At 57.0% G+C, this 14294-nt stretch overlaps 1 protein-coding gene across 2 annotated transcripts in view; it reads right to left on the reverse strand.

The window, feature by feature from the left end:
• The window catches only part of si:ch211-221n20.8 (uncharacterized protein LOC100034409 homolog), a 234870-nt gene extending 222541 nt beyond the window's left edge, over nt 1–12329 (reverse strand). For both annotated transcript variants that reach the window (XM_068016442.1, XM_068016433.1), the window contains exon 1: nt 12138–12329. In XM_068016442.1, the coding sequence (XP_067872543.1) occupies nt 12138–12215 (78 nt within the window). In that variant the 5' untranslated portion in view covers nt 12216–12329. The remainder of the gene's footprint in view (nt 1–12137) is intronic.
• Nucleotides 12330–14294: the final 1965 nt, after the last annotated feature.

The following is a 14294-nucleotide window of genomic DNA, read 5'->3' on the forward strand; positions in this document are numbered from 1 at the left end:
GGGGAGGAGGAGCGGGGAGGAGGAGAGGGGAGGAGGAGAGGGGAGGGGAAGGGGAGGGAAGGGAAGGAGAGGGAAGGGGAGGAGAGGGAGGGGGGAGGAGAGGGAGGGGGGGGAGAGGGGGGGGGAGGGGGGGGGAGAGGGGGGGGGAGGGGGGGGGAGGGGGGGGAGAGGGGAGGGAAGGGGAGGAGAGGGAAGGGGAGGAGAGGGAAGGGGGGGGAGGGGGGGGGAGGGGGGGGAGAGGGGAGGGAAGGGGAGGAGAGGGAAGGGGAGGAGAGGGAAGGGGGCGAGAGGGAAGGGGTGGGGAGGGGGGGAGAGGGAAGGGGTGGGGAGGGGGGGAGAGGGAAGGGGTGGGGAGGGGGGGAGAGGGAAGGGGGGGAGAGGGAAGGGGGGGAGAGGGAAGGGGTGGGGAGGGGGGGAGAGGGAAGGGGTGGGGAAGGGGGGAGAGTGAATGGGCGGGGAGGTTAGGGGAGGGGAGGGGAAGGGGGAGGGGAGGGGGAGGGGAAGGGGAGGGGAGGTTAGGGGAGGGGAGGGGAGGGGGGACGGGAAGGGAGAGGGGAGGAGAAGGGAAGGGAGTACAGCAGGGGAGGGAAGGGGAGGGCAAGAGGAGAGGATGGAGGGGGAGGAGTGGGGAGAGGGGAGAGGGGAGGGTGAGGGGAGAGAAGCGAGAAGAGCGGAGCGGAGAGGGAGGGGAGGTGAAAAGAAGGGGAGGGGAGGGGAGCGGAGGGGAGAAGAAGGGGAGGGGAGGGGAGGGGAGAAGAAGGGGAGGGGAGAAGAAGGGGAGGGGAGGGGAGAAGAAGGGGAGGGAAGGGGAGGGGAGGGGAGGGGAGAAGAAGGGGAGGGGAGGGGAGGGGAGAAGAAGGGGAGGGGAGGGGACGGGAGGGGAGAAGAAGGGGAGAAGAAGGGGAGAAGAAGGGGAGGGGAGAAGGAGAGGGTAGGTGAAAAGAAGGGGAGGGGAGAAAAGTGGAGGGGAGGGGAGGGGAGGGGAGGGGAGGGGAAGGGAGGGGAGGGGAGAAGAGGGGAGGGGAGAAAAGGGGAGGGGAGGGGAGGGGAAAAGAAGGGGAGGGGGGAGGGGAGAAAAGGGGAGGGGAGGGGAGGGGAAAAGAAGGGGAGGGGAGAGGAGGAGAGGGGAGGGGAGAGGAGGAGAGGGGAGGGAAGGGGAGGGGGAAGGGGAGGGGGAAGAGAGGGGTGAGGTGAGGGAGGGGTGAGAGGAAGGGAGAGAGGAGGGGAGAGGGGAGAGGGGAGGGCAGGGGAGAGGGGAGGGAAGGGGGAGGAAAGGGGTGAGGTGAGGGAGGGGAGAGAGGAAGGGGAAGGGGAGAGGGGAGAGGGGTGGGGAGAGGGGAGGGGATGGGTGGGGAGAGGGGAGGGGAGGGGGAGGGGGAGGGGGATGGGGAGGGGGATGGGGATGGGACGGGAGAGAGAGGAGGGAAGGTGAGAGAAGGGAAGGAGAGGTTAGGGGAGGGGAGGGGAAGGGGAGGGGAGGAGAAGGGAAGGGGGAGGGGGAGGGGAGGAGAAGGGAAGGGGGAGGGGGAGGGGGAGGGGAGGAAAAGGGAAGAGGGAGGGAAGGGGAGGGAAGAGGTGACGAGAGGGCAGGGAAGGGGAGGGGAAGGGGAGGAGAAGGTAAGGGGGAGGGGGAGGGGAGGAGAAGGAAAGGGGGAGGGAAGCGGAGGGGAGGGCAGCGGAGGGGAAATGAGGGGAGGGGAGGGGAGGGGAGGGGAGAGGGGGAGGGGAGGGGGAGGGGAGAGGGGGAGGGGAGGGGGAGGAGATGGGTGAGGTGAGGGAGGGGAGAGAGGAAGGGAGAGGGGAGGGAATAGGAGAGGGGAGGAGCGGGGGAGGGAATAGGGGAGGGGGAGGGGGGAGGGGAGGGGAGAGGGGAAGGGGAGGGGAGGGGGAGGAGAAGGGGAGGGGAGGGGAGGGGGAGGGAAGGGGTGGGGAGAGGTTAGGGAGGGGAGGGGAGGGGAGGGGAGGGGGAGGTGAGAGAGACGCGGAGTGGAGGGGAGTGGGAGGCGGAGGGGGAGGGGAATAGGAGGCGGAGGGGAGGGCCAGTGGTAGGCGGAGGGGAGGGGGGATGGGAGGGGCGAGGGAAGGGGAGGTCACGGGAGGAGAAAGGAAGGGGAGGGGAAGGGGAGAAGAAAGGAAGGGGAGAAGTAGGGAAGGGGAGAAGTAGGGGAGGGGAGAAGTAGGGGAGGGGAGATGAGGAGGGAGGGGAGAGGGGGGGGTGAGGTGAGGGAGGGGAGAGGGGAGGGGAGGGTAAGGGAAGGGGAGGGGGGAGGGTAAGGGAAGGGGAGGGGGGAGGGTAAGGGAAGGGGAGGGGGGAGGGTAAGGGAAGGGGAGGGGGGAGGGGAAGGGGAGGGGAGAGGGGAGGGGAAGGGAGGGGAGGGGAAGGGAGGGGAAGGGGAGGGGAGAAGAAGGGGAGCAGAGGGGAGGGGAGGGGAGCGGAGGGGAGGGGAGGGGAGGGGAGGTGAGGGGACGGGAGGGGAGGGGAGGTGAGGGGACGGGAGGGGAGGGGAGGGGAGGGAAGGGGAGGCGAAGTGAGGGGAGGGGAGGGGAGAAGAAGGGGAGGGGAGGGGAGGGGAGGGGAAGAGAAGGGTGAGGTGAGTGAGGGGAGAGAGGAAGGGAGAGAGGAGGGGAGAGGGGAGGGGATAGAGGAGGGGATAGGGGAGGGGATAGGGGAGGGGATAGGGGAGGGGAGAGAGGAGGGGAGAGGGGAGGGAAGAGGGGAGGGGAGAGGGGAGGGAAGAGGGGAGGGGAAGGGGAGGGGGAGGGGAGGGAAGGGGAGTGGAGAGGGAGGGGAGTGGAGAGGGAGGGGAGGGGAGGGGAGTGGAGAGGGAGGGGAGGGGAGGGGAGTGGAGAGGGAGGGGAGGGGAGGGGAGGGGAGGAGAGGGGTAAGGTGAGGGGAGGAGAGGGGTAAGGTGAGGGAGGGGAGAGGGGTGGCGAGAGAGGATGGGAGGGGAGAGGGGAGGGGAAGGGAAGGTGAGGGGAAGGGAGGGGAGGCGGAGGGAAGGGGTGGGGAGAGGTTCGGGAGGGGAGGGGGAGGTGAGTGGGATGCGGAGTGGAGGGGAGTGGGAAGCGGAGGGGGAGGGGAATAGGAGGCGGAGGGGATGGCCAGTGGTAGGCGGAGGTGAGGGGGGATGGGAGGGGCGAGGGAGTGGGAGGGAAGGGGAGGTCACGGGAGGGGAAAGGAAGGGGAGGGGAAGGGGAGAAGAAGGGAAGGGGAGAAGTAGGGTAGGGGAGATGAGGGAGGGGAGGGGAGATGTGGAGGGGAGGGGAGCGGAGGGGAGGGGAGGGGAGAGGGAAGGGGAGGGTAAGGGAAGGGGAGGGGAGAGGGGAGGGGACGGGAGGGGAAAGGGAGAGGGAGGGGAGGGGAGGGGAGGGGAGGGGGAGGAGAGGGGTGAGGTGAGGGAGGGTAGAGGGGAGGGGAGAGAGGAGGGGAGGGGAGGGGAGGGGAGGGGTGAGGGAATGGGAGGGGAGGGGAGGGGAGAGGGAAGGGGAGGGGAAGGGGAGGGGAGAGGTGAGGGGAGGGGAGAGGTGAGGGGAGGGGAAGGGGCGGGGAGGGGAGGGGAGAGGTGAGGGGAGGGGAAGGGGCGGGGAGGGGAGGGGAGAGGTGAGGGGAGGGGAGAGGGAGGGGAGGGAAGGGGAGAGAGAGATGGGGAGGAGAGGGAAGGGGAGGGAAGGGGGGGAGAGGGAAGGGGAGGGGGAGGGGAGGGGTGAGGGAGGAGAGGGGTGAGGTGAGGGAGGGGTGAGGGAAGGAGAGAGAGGAGGGGAGGGGAGAGGGGACGGGAGAGAGGAGGGGAGGGGAGAGGGGAGGGGAGGGGAGGGGAGAGGGAAGGGGAGGGGAGGGGAAGGGAAGGGGAGGGAGGAGGGGAAGGGGAGGGTAGAGGGGAGGGGAGGGGAGGCGATGGGAAGGGGAGGGGAGGGAAGGGGAAGGGAAGGGAAGGGGATGGGAGGGAAGGGGATGGGAGGGGAAGGGGAGGGGAGGGGGAGGGAAGGGGAGAGAAGGGGAGGAAATGGGAGGAGAGGGAAGGGGGGAGAGTGAAGGGGCGGGGAGGTTAGGGGAGGGGAGGGGAGGGGAGAGGGGAGGGGAAGGGAGACTGGAGGAGAAGGGAAGGGGGAGGGAAGGGGAGGGAAGAGGAGACAAGAGGGCAGGGAATGGAGGACGGGAAGAGAGGTCAGGGAAGGGAGGACGGAAGGTGAGAGAAGGGGTGGGGAGGGGGGGAGAGTGAAGGAGCGGGGAGGTTAGAGGAGGGGAGGGGGGAGGGAAGGGAGAGGGGAGAGGGGAGAAGGGAAGGGGAGGGAAGGGGCGACGAGAGGGCAGGGAAGGGAGGACGGGAGGAGAGGGAAGGGGAGGGCAAGAGGAGAGGAAGGAGGGGAGGGGTGGGGAGAGGGGAGGGTGAGGGGAGAGAGGTGAGGAGCGGAGCGGAGATGAGGGGAGACGGAGGGGAGGTGAAAAGAGGGGAGGGGAGAAGAAGCGGAGGGGAGGGGAGGGGTAGGGAGAGGGGAGGAGAAGGGAAGGGGGAGGAAGGGGGGGAAGAGGGGTCGAGAGGGGAGGGAAGAGGGGACGAGAGGGCAGAGAAGGGAGGACGGGATGAGAGGGAAGGGGAGGGAAAGGGGAGAGGAGGGAGGGAAAGGGAGGGGAGGTGGGAGGGGAAGGGGGAGGGGTGGGGAGAGGGGAGGGGGAGGGGGAGGGGAGCGGAGAGGGAGGGGAGGGGAAAAGAAGGGGGAGGGGAGGGAAGAAGAAGTGGAGGGGAGAAGAAGGGAAGGGGAGGGGAGGAGAGAAGATGGGGAAGGGAGGGGAGAAGAAGGGGAGGTGAGTGGAGGGGTGAGTGGAGGGGGCAGGGTAGGGGAGGGGAGGGGATGGGGAGAGGAGGGGGAGGGGGAGAGGGAGGCGGAGGTGGAGGGGAGGAGGAGGGGAGGGGGAGGGAAGGGGTGGGGAGGGGGAGGGAAGTGGAGTGGAGGGGAGGGGAGTGGGAGGCGGAGGGGAGTGGGAGCGGGAGGCAGAGGGGAGGGGGGATGGGAGGGTCGGGGGAGTGGGAGGGCGGGAGGGCGGGAGGACAGGAGGGGAGGTGAGGGGATGGGATGGGAGAGGGAGGGAAGAGGGGAGGGGAGGGGAGGGGGAGGGAGAGGGAGAAGAGGGGAAGGGGGAGGAAGGGAAGAGGGGAGGAAGAAAGGGGACGGGAGGGGGGAGGGGAGGGGGACCAAGGGGAGGGGAGGGTGAGGGGAGGGGGAGGAAGGTAAAGGGAGGTGGGAGGAAGGGGATGGGAGAGCTGGGGAGCGGGGAGGAAGGAGGAAAGGGAGGGGAGGTGAGGGGGAAGGAAGGGGAGGGGAGAGGGAAGGAAGGGGAGGGGAGGGGGGGAGGAAGGAGTGGGGAGAGGGGTGGATGGGGAGGGGAGGAGGAGGAATGGGAGGGGGAGGGGAGGAGGAGTGGGAGGGAGGCGAGGGGAGGGAAATATTTGGGGAAGAAGGGAATGTAAAAGAGGAGGATGAACAGACACACGAGAGAATGAGTGAAACGGGGGGACAGAGAGAAAGAATAAAGTGAAGGTGGGAATGGGAAGATGAAGGGACAAAGAAGAGATTCAGAAACATTGGGAGGAATGAGAGAGTGAGGATGGAGAATAAAAAGAGGGAAAGATTCCCTCTGAGTACAGAGAGGGAACACAGAGAGAGGGAATAGAGAGAGAAAGGTAATGGAGAGAGAGGGAATGGATAGAGAGGAACTGGAGAAAGAGAGGGAATGGAGAGAGAGGGGAATGGAGAGAGAGAGAGAATGGAGATAAAGGGGGAATGGAGAGAGAGAGGGAATAGAGAGAGAAAGGGAATGGAGGGAGAGGGAATAGAGAGAGAAGGGGAACGGAGAGAGAGAGGGAATGGAGAGAGAGAGGGAATGGAGAGAGCGAAAGAGGGAATGGAGAGAGAGAGAAAATGGAGAGAGAGGGGGAATAGAGAGAGAAAGGGAATGTTGAGAGGGAGAGGGAATAGAGAAAGAAGGGGAATGGAGAGAGAGAGGGAAAGGTAATGGAGAGAGAGAGGGAGTGGAGAGAGAGGGAATGGCGAGAGAGAGGGGAATGGCGAGAGAGAGGGGAATGGCGAGAGAGAGAGAGAATGGAGAGAGAGAGGGAATGGAGAGAGAGAGAATGGAGAGAGAAAGGGAATGGAGAGAGGGAGAGGGAATAGAGAGAGAAAGGGAATGGAGGGAGAGGGAATAGAGAGAGAAGGGGAACGGAGAGAGAGAGGGAATGGAGAGAGAGAGGGAATGGAGACAGAGAGGGAATGGAGGGAGAGAGAGAGGGAATGGAGAGAGAGAGAAAATGGAGAGAGAGAGGGAATAGAGAGTGAAAGGGAATGTTGAGAGGGAGAGGGAATAGAGAAAGAAGGGGAATGGAGAGAGAGAGTGAAAGGTAATGGAGAGAGAGAGGGACTGGAGAAAGAAAGGGAATGGAGAGAAAGACAGGAAATGGAGAAATAAAGGGAATGGAGAGAAAGACAGGAAATGGAGAAAGAAAGGGAATGGGGAAAGAAAGGGAATGGAGAGAGAGAGGGAATGGAGAGAGAGAGAGAATGGAGAGAGAAAGGGAATGGAGAGAGGGAGAGGGAATAGAGAGAGGGAGAGGGAATAGAGAGAGAAGGGGAATGGAGAGAGAGAGGGAATGGAGAGAGAGAGAGGGAATGGAGAGAGAGGGAATGGCGAGAGAGAGAGAATGGAGAGAGAGAGAGAATGGAGAGAGAAAGGGAATGGAGAGAGGGAGAGGGAATAGAGAGAGGGAGAGGGAATAGAGAGAGAAGGGGAATGGAGAGAGAGAGGGAATGGAGAAAGAAAGGGAATGGAAAGACAGGAAATGGAGAAAGAAAGGGAATGGAGAAAGAAAGGGAATGGAGAGAGAGAGGGAATGGAGAGAGAGAGAGGGAATGGAGAGAGAGGGAATGGCGAGAGAGAGAGAATGGAGAGAGAGAGAGAATGGAGAGAGAAAGTGAATGGAGAGAGGGAGAGGGAATAGAGAGAGGGAGAGGGAATAGAGAGAGAAGGGGAATGGAGAGAGAGAGGGAATGGAGAAAGAAAGGGAATGGAAAGACAGGAAATGGAGAAAGAAAGGGAATGGAGAAAGAAAGGGAATGGAGAGAGAGAGGGAATGGAAAGAGAGAGAGAGGGAATGGAGAGAGAGAGAGGGAATGGAGAGAGAAAGGGAATGGAGAGAAAGAGAGGAAATGGAGAAAGAAAGGGAATGGAGAGAGAGAGGGAATGGAGAGAGAGAGGGAATGGAGAGAGAGAGAGAGAGGGAATGGAGAGAGAGAGAAAGGGAATGGAGAGAGAGAGGGAATGGAGAGAGAAAGGGAATGGAGAGAGAGACAGAGAGCGAATAAAGAGAGAGAAGGAATGGAGAGAGACAGGGAATGGGGAGAGAGAGAGGGAATGGAGAGAAAGAGAATGGAGAGAGGGGGAATGGAGAGATAGAGAGGGAATGGAGAGAGAGAGGGAATGGAGAGAGAGGGAATGGTGAGGGAGAGAGGGAATGGAGAGAGAGAGGGAATAGAGAGAGAAAGGGAATGGAGAGAGGGAGAGGGAATAGAGAGAGAAGGGGAATGGAGAGAAAGAGGGAATAGAGAGAGAAGGGGAATGGAGAGAGGGAGGGAAAGGTAATGGAGAGAGAGAGGTAATGGAGAGAGAGGGGAATGGCGAGAGAGAAAGAATGGAGAGAGAGAAAGAATGGAGAGAGAGAGAGAATGGAGAGAGAGAGGGAATGGAGAAAGAAAGGGAATGGAGAGAAAGACAGGAAATGGAGAAAGAAAGGGAATGGAGAAAGAAAGGGAATGGAGAGAGAGAGAGGGAATGGAGAGAGAGGGAATGGCGAGAGAGAGAGAATGGAGAGAGAGAGGGAATGGAGAGAGAGAGGGAATAGAGAGAGAAAGGGAATGGAGAGAGGGAGAGGGAATAGAGAGAGAAGGGGAATGGAGAGAAAGAGGGAATGGAGAGAGAGAGAGGGAATGGAGAGAGAGAAAGAGGGAATAGAGAGAGAAGGGGAATGGAGAGAGAGAGGGAAAGGTAATGGAGAGAGAGAGGTAATGGAGAGAGAGGGGAATGGCGAGAGAGAAAGAATGGAGAGAGAGAGAGAATGGAGAGAGAAAGGGAATGGAGAGAGGGAGAGGGAATAGAGAGAGAAGGGGAATGGAGAGAGAGAGGGAATGGAGAAAGAAAGGGAATGCAGAGAAAGACAGGAAATGGAGAAAGAAAGGGAATGGAGAAAGAAAGGGAATGGAGAGAGAGAGGGAATGGAGAGAGAGAGAGGGAATGGAGAGAGAGGGAATGGCGAGAGAGAGAGAATGGAGAGAGAGAGGGAATGGAGAGAGAGAGGGAATAGAGAGAGAAAGGGAATGGAGAGAGGGAGAGGGAATAGAGAGAGATGGGGAATGGAGAGAAAGAGGGAATGGAGAGAGAGAGAGGGAATGGAGAGAGAGAAAGAGGGAATAGAGAGAGAAGGGGAATGGAGAGAGAGAGGGAAAGGTAATGGAGAGAGAGAGGTAATGGAGAGAGAGGGGAATGGCGAGAGAGAAAGAATGGAGAGAGAGAGAGAATGGAGAGAGAAAGGGAATGGAGAGAGGGAGAGGGAATAGAGAGAGAAGGGGAATGGAGAGAGAGAGGGAATGGAGAAAGAAAGGGAATGGAGAGAAAGACAGGAAATGGAGAAAGAAAGGGAATGGAGAAAGAAAGGGAATGGAGAGAGAGAGGGAATGGAGAGAGAGAGGGAATGGAGAGAGAGGGAATGGCGAGAGAGAGAGAATGGAGAGAGAGAGGGAATGGAGAGAGAGAGGGAATAGAGAGAGAAAGGGAATGGAGAGAGGGAGAGGGAATAGAGAGAGAAGGGGAATGGAGAGAAAGAGGGAATGGAGAGAGAGAGAGGGAATGGAGAGAGAGAAAGAGGGAATAGAGAGAGAAGGGGAATGGAGAGACAGGGAAAGGTAATGGAGAGAGAGAGGTAATGGAGAGAGAGGGGAATGGCGAGAGAGAAAGAATGGAGAGAGAGAAAGAATGGAGAGAGAGAAAGAATGGAGAGAGAGAGAGAATGGAGAGAGAAAGGGAATGGAGAGAGGTAGAGGGAATAGAGAGAGAAGGGGAATGGAGAGAGAGAGGGAATGGAGAAATAAAGGGAATGGAGAGAAAGACAGGAAATGGAGAAAGAAAGGGAATGGAGAAAGAAAGGGAATGGAGAGAGAGAGGGAATGGAGAGAGAGAGAGGGAATGGAGAGAGAGGGAATGGCGAGAGAGAGAGAATGGAGAGAGAGAGGGAATGGAGAGAGAGAGGGAATAGAGAGAGAAAGGGAATGGAGAGAGGGAGAGGGAATAGAGAGAGAAGGGGAATGGAGAGAAAGAGGGAATGGAGAGAGAGAGAGGGAATGGAGAGAGAGAAAGAGGGAATAGAGAGAGAAGGGGAATGGAGAGACAGGGAAAGGTAATGGAGAGAGAGAGGTAATGGAGAGAGAGGGGAATGGCGAGAGAGAAAGAATGGAGAGAGAGAAAGAATGGAGAGAGAGAGAGAATGGAGAGAGAAAGGGAATGGAGAGAGGTAGAGGGAATAGAGAGAGAAGGGGAATGGAGAGAGAGAGGGAATGGAGAAATAAAGGGAATGGAGAGAAAGACAGGAAATGGAGAAAGAAAGGGAATGGAGAAAGAAAGGGAATGGAGAGAGAGAGGGAATGGAGAGAGAGAGAGGGAATGGCGAGAGAGAGAGAATGGAGAGAGGGAATGGAGAGAAAGACAGGAAATGGAGAAAGAAAGGGAATGGAGAGAGAGAGGGAATGGAGAGAGAAAGGGAATGGAGAGAGAGAGGGAATGGAGAGAGAGAGGGAATGGAGAGAGAGACAGAGCGAATAGAGAGAGAGAAGGAATGGGGAGAGAGAGGGACTGGAGAGAGAGAGAATGGAGAGAGAGGGGAATGGCGAGAGAGAGAGAATGGAGAGAGAAAGGGAATGAAGAGAGGGAGAGGGGATAGAGAGAGGGAGAGGGAATAGAGAGAGGGAGAGGGAATAGAGAGAGAAGGGGAATGGAGAGAGAGAGAGAATGGAGAAAGAAAGGGAATGGAGAGAAAGACAGGAAATGGAGAAAGAAAGGGAATGGAGAAAGAAAGGGAATGGAGAGAGAGAGGGAATGGAGAGAGAGGGAATGGAGAGAGAGGGAATGGAGAGAGAGGGAATAGAGAGAGAGAGAGAATGGAGAGAGAAAGGGAATGGAGAGAGGGAGAGGGAATAGAGAGAGGGAGAGGGAATAGAGAGAGAAGGGGAATGGAGAGATAGGGAATGGAGAAAGAAAGGGAATGGAGAGAGAGAGGGAATGGAAAGAGAGAGAGAGGGAATGGAAAGAGAGAGAGAGGGAATGGAGAGAGAGAGAGGGAATGGAGAGAGAAAGGGAATGGAGAGAAAGAGAGGAAATGGAGAAAGAAAGAGAATGGAGAGAGAGAGGGAATGGAGAGAGAGAGGGAATGGAGAGAGAAAGGGAATGGAGAGAGAGACAGAGCGAATAGAGAGAGAGAAGGAATGGGGAGAGAGAGGGACTGGAGAGAGAGAGAATGGAGAGAGAGGGGAATGGCGAGAGAGAGAGAATGGAGAGAGAAAGGGAATGAAGAGAGGGAGAGGGGATAGAGAGAGGGAGAGGGAATAGAGAGAGGGAGAGGGAATAGAGAGAGAAGGGGAATGGAGAGAGAGAGAGAATGGAGAAAGAAAGGGAATGGAGAAAGAAAGGGAATGGAGAGAGAGAGGGAATGGAGAGAGAGAGAGGGAATGGAGAGAGAGGGAATGGAGTGAGAGGGAATAGAGAGAGAGAGAGAATGGAGAGAGAAAGGGAATGGAGAGAGGGAGAGGGAATAGAGAGAGGGAGAGGGAATAGAGAGAGAAGGGGAATGGAGAGAGAGGGAATGGAGAAAGAAAGGGAATGGAGAGAGAGAGGGAATGGAAAGAGAGAGAGAGGGAATGGATAGAGAAAGGGAATGGAGAGAGAAAGGGAATGGAGAGAAAGAGAGGAAATGGAGAAAGAAAGGGAATGGAGAGAGAGAGGGAATGGAGAGAGAGAGGGAATGGAGAGAGAGAGAGGGAATGGAGAGAGAAAGGGAATGGAGAGAGATACAGAGAGCGAATAGAGAGAAGGAATGGTGAGAGAGAGAGGGAATGGAGAGAGAAAGGGAATGGAGAGAGAGAGAGGGAATGGAGAGAGAAAGGGAATGGAGAGAGAGACAGAGAGCGAATAAAGAGAGAGAAGGAATGGAGAGAGACAGGGAATGGGGAGAGAGAGAGGGAATGGAGAGAGAGAGAGAGAATGGAGAGAGAGGGGGAATGGAGAGATAGAGAGGGAACGGAGAGAGAGGGAATGGAGAGAGAGGGAATGTTGAGGGAGAGAGGGAATGGAGAGAGAGAGGGAATAGAGAGAGAAATGGAATGGAGAGATGGAGAGGGAATAGAGAGAGAAGGGGAATGGAGAGAAAGAGGGAATGGAGAGAGAGAGAGGGAATGGAGAGAGAGAAAGAGGGAATAGAGAGAGAAGGGGAATGGAGAGAGAGAAAGAATGGAGAGAGAGAAAGAATGGAGAGAGAGAGAGAATGGAGAGAGAGAGAGAATGGAGAGAGAAAGGGAATGGAGAGAGAGAAAGGGAATGGAGAGAGAGAAAGGGAATGGAGAGAGGGAGAGGGAATAGAGAGAGAAGGGAAATGGAGAGAGCGAATGGAGAAAGAAAGGGAATGGAGAGAAAGACAGGAAATGGAGAAAGAAAGGGAATGGAGAGAGAGAGGGAATGGAGAGAGAAAGGGAATGGAGAGAGGGACAGAGCGAATAGAGAGAGAGAAGGAATGGGGAGAGAGAGGGAATGGAGAGAGAGAGGGAATGGAGAGAGAGAGAGAGGGAATGGAGAGAGAGAGAGAGGGAATGGAGAGGGAATGGAGAGAGAGAGAGAGAGAGAGGGAATGGAGAGAGAGAGAGGGAATGGAGAGAGAGAGAGAGAGGGAATGGAGAGAGAGAGAGAGAATGGAGAGAGAGGGAATGGAGAGAGAGAGAGGGAATGGAGCGAGAGAGAGTGGGAATGGAGAGAGAGAGAGAGAGGGAATGGAGAGAGAGAGAGAGAGGGAATGGAGAGAGAGAGAGAGGGAATGTCTCTGGATAATCACCAGAGCGCAGCTCAGCCCCGGAGCTCCGGGGCAGGACAGACGGACAAACAGCAGCCACATCCCGATGTGCAGCTCCATCTCCGGGCACCAGTGCACAGACTCCGGGATCTGGAACCCGCTCCTGTTCTCCCCACAAACCCGACACCGACACCCAGCTCAGGGGGACCGACAGAGCTCAACCACCCGAGTCCGGAAGCTCCAAAGCCCAGGCAGGGCCTCAGCGCGGAGCTCTAAACCACAGGCAGGGCCCCAGCGTGGAGCTCTAAACCACAGGCAGGGACCCAGCGCGGAGCTGTAAACCACAGACAGGGCCCCAGCGCGGAGCTCTAAAGCACAGGCATAGCCCCAGCGCGGAGCTCTAAAGCACAGTCAGAGTCGCAGCATGGAGGTCCAAACCACGGGCAGGGCCCCAATGCTGAGTTCCAAACCGTTGGCAGGGCCGCAGTGCAGAGCTCCAAACCATAGGACTGACCCAGTCTGGAGTTCCAAACCATCAATAAGGACCGAGCGTGGAGCTGCAGACCACCAACAGGCTCTTAGTGCAGAGCTGCAAACCTTAGACGGTCCCAGCCTGGAGCTGCAGCTGCTGCAGAACTGAGTCTCCATTTTCTACTATCCACCAACCGAGGAGCAGGAGGAGGCCATTCAGCCCTTCGAGCCTGCTCCGCCATTCTAGATCATGGCTGATCATCTACCTCAACGCCATATTCCCGCACTATCCCATATCCCTTGATGTCGTTAGCAACTAGAAATCTATTGATCTCTCTCTTGAACTTACTCAGTGATTGAGCTTCCACCAATCTCTGGGACAGAGAATTCCAAAGATTCACCACCCTCTGAGTGAAGAAGTTCTTCCTCATCTCAGTCCTAAATGGCCTGCCCTTTATTCTGAGATTGTGCCCCCTGGTTCTAGACCCCACAGCCAGAGTGAAACATCCTATCTAAACCTGCCCTGTCTATCCCTTTAAGAATTTTGTAAGTTTCAATGAGATTGCCTCTCATTCTTCTAAACTCCAGAGAATACAGGCCCAGTCTTCTCAATCTCTCCTCATAGGACAATCCCACCATCCCAGGAATCAGTCTGGTGAACCTCCGCTGCACTCTCTCTATGGCAAGTATATCCTTCCTCAGGCAAGGGGACCAGAACTGCAAACAATATTCCAGGTGCGGCCTCGCCAATGCTCTATACAATTGAAGAAAGACTTCTTTGATCCTGTACTCAAATCCCCTTGCGATATCATACCATTAGCCTTCTTAATTGCTTTCTGCAACAGCACGTGAGCTTTCAGTGACTTATGAACAAGGACACCTAGGTCCCTTTGGACATTGTGACAGAATCCACACCAGCCAAATGGAAACATATTCATTTTGTCATATGGAAGAGTACTTGAACTTTTACTGGACATGGAACACAACTTGTTTAAAAAGACTACAGAGCTGAATGGCTGAAAATATGGCTAGTCATTTGCATTCAGAGAGATAGTTGAACAGAGAGACAATGAGAATGCTCCCTTATTCAATTAGCGAGTAGGGTTTTGTCAATAGTGGTGTTCGAAAGACATTGAGAGTCATTCACTTTGTAAGAGACAAACCGCCACCCGTACCCGACAGACAGGAATCTAATCGAGGGGTTCGGGGGGTTTATATATAGAATAACAGATACCCTGGAGTGAGTTACAGACTGGAATCGAATCGAGCGGTTCGGGGGGTTTATATATAGAATAACAGATACGCGGGAGTGAGTTACAGACTGGAATCTAATCGAGGGATTCGGGGGGTTTATATATAGAATAACAGATACGCGGGAGTGAGTTACAGACTGGAATCTAATCGAGGGGTTCGGGGCGGTTTATATATAGAATAACAGATACCCGGGAGTGAGTTACAGACTGGAATCTAATCGAGGGGTTCGGGGGGTGGCGGGGTTTAATATAGAATAACAGATACCCGGGAGTGAGTTACAGACTGGAATCTAATCGAGGGGTTCGGGGGGTGGCGGGGTTTAATATAGAATAACAGATACCCGGGAGTGAATTACAGCATGGAATCTAATCGAGGGGTTCGGGGGTTTTATATATAGAATAACAGATACCCGGGAGTGAGTTACAGACTGGAATCTAATCGAGGGGTTCGGGGGGTTTATATATCGAATAACAG

This window comes from Heterodontus francisci, chromosome 2, assembly GCF_036365525.1.
Source record: "Heterodontus francisci isolate sHetFra1 chromosome 2, sHetFra1.hap1, whole genome shotgun sequence".
Classification (NCBI taxonomy): Eukaryota; Metazoa; Chordata; class Chondrichthyes; order Heterodontiformes; family Heterodontidae; genus Heterodontus; species Heterodontus francisci.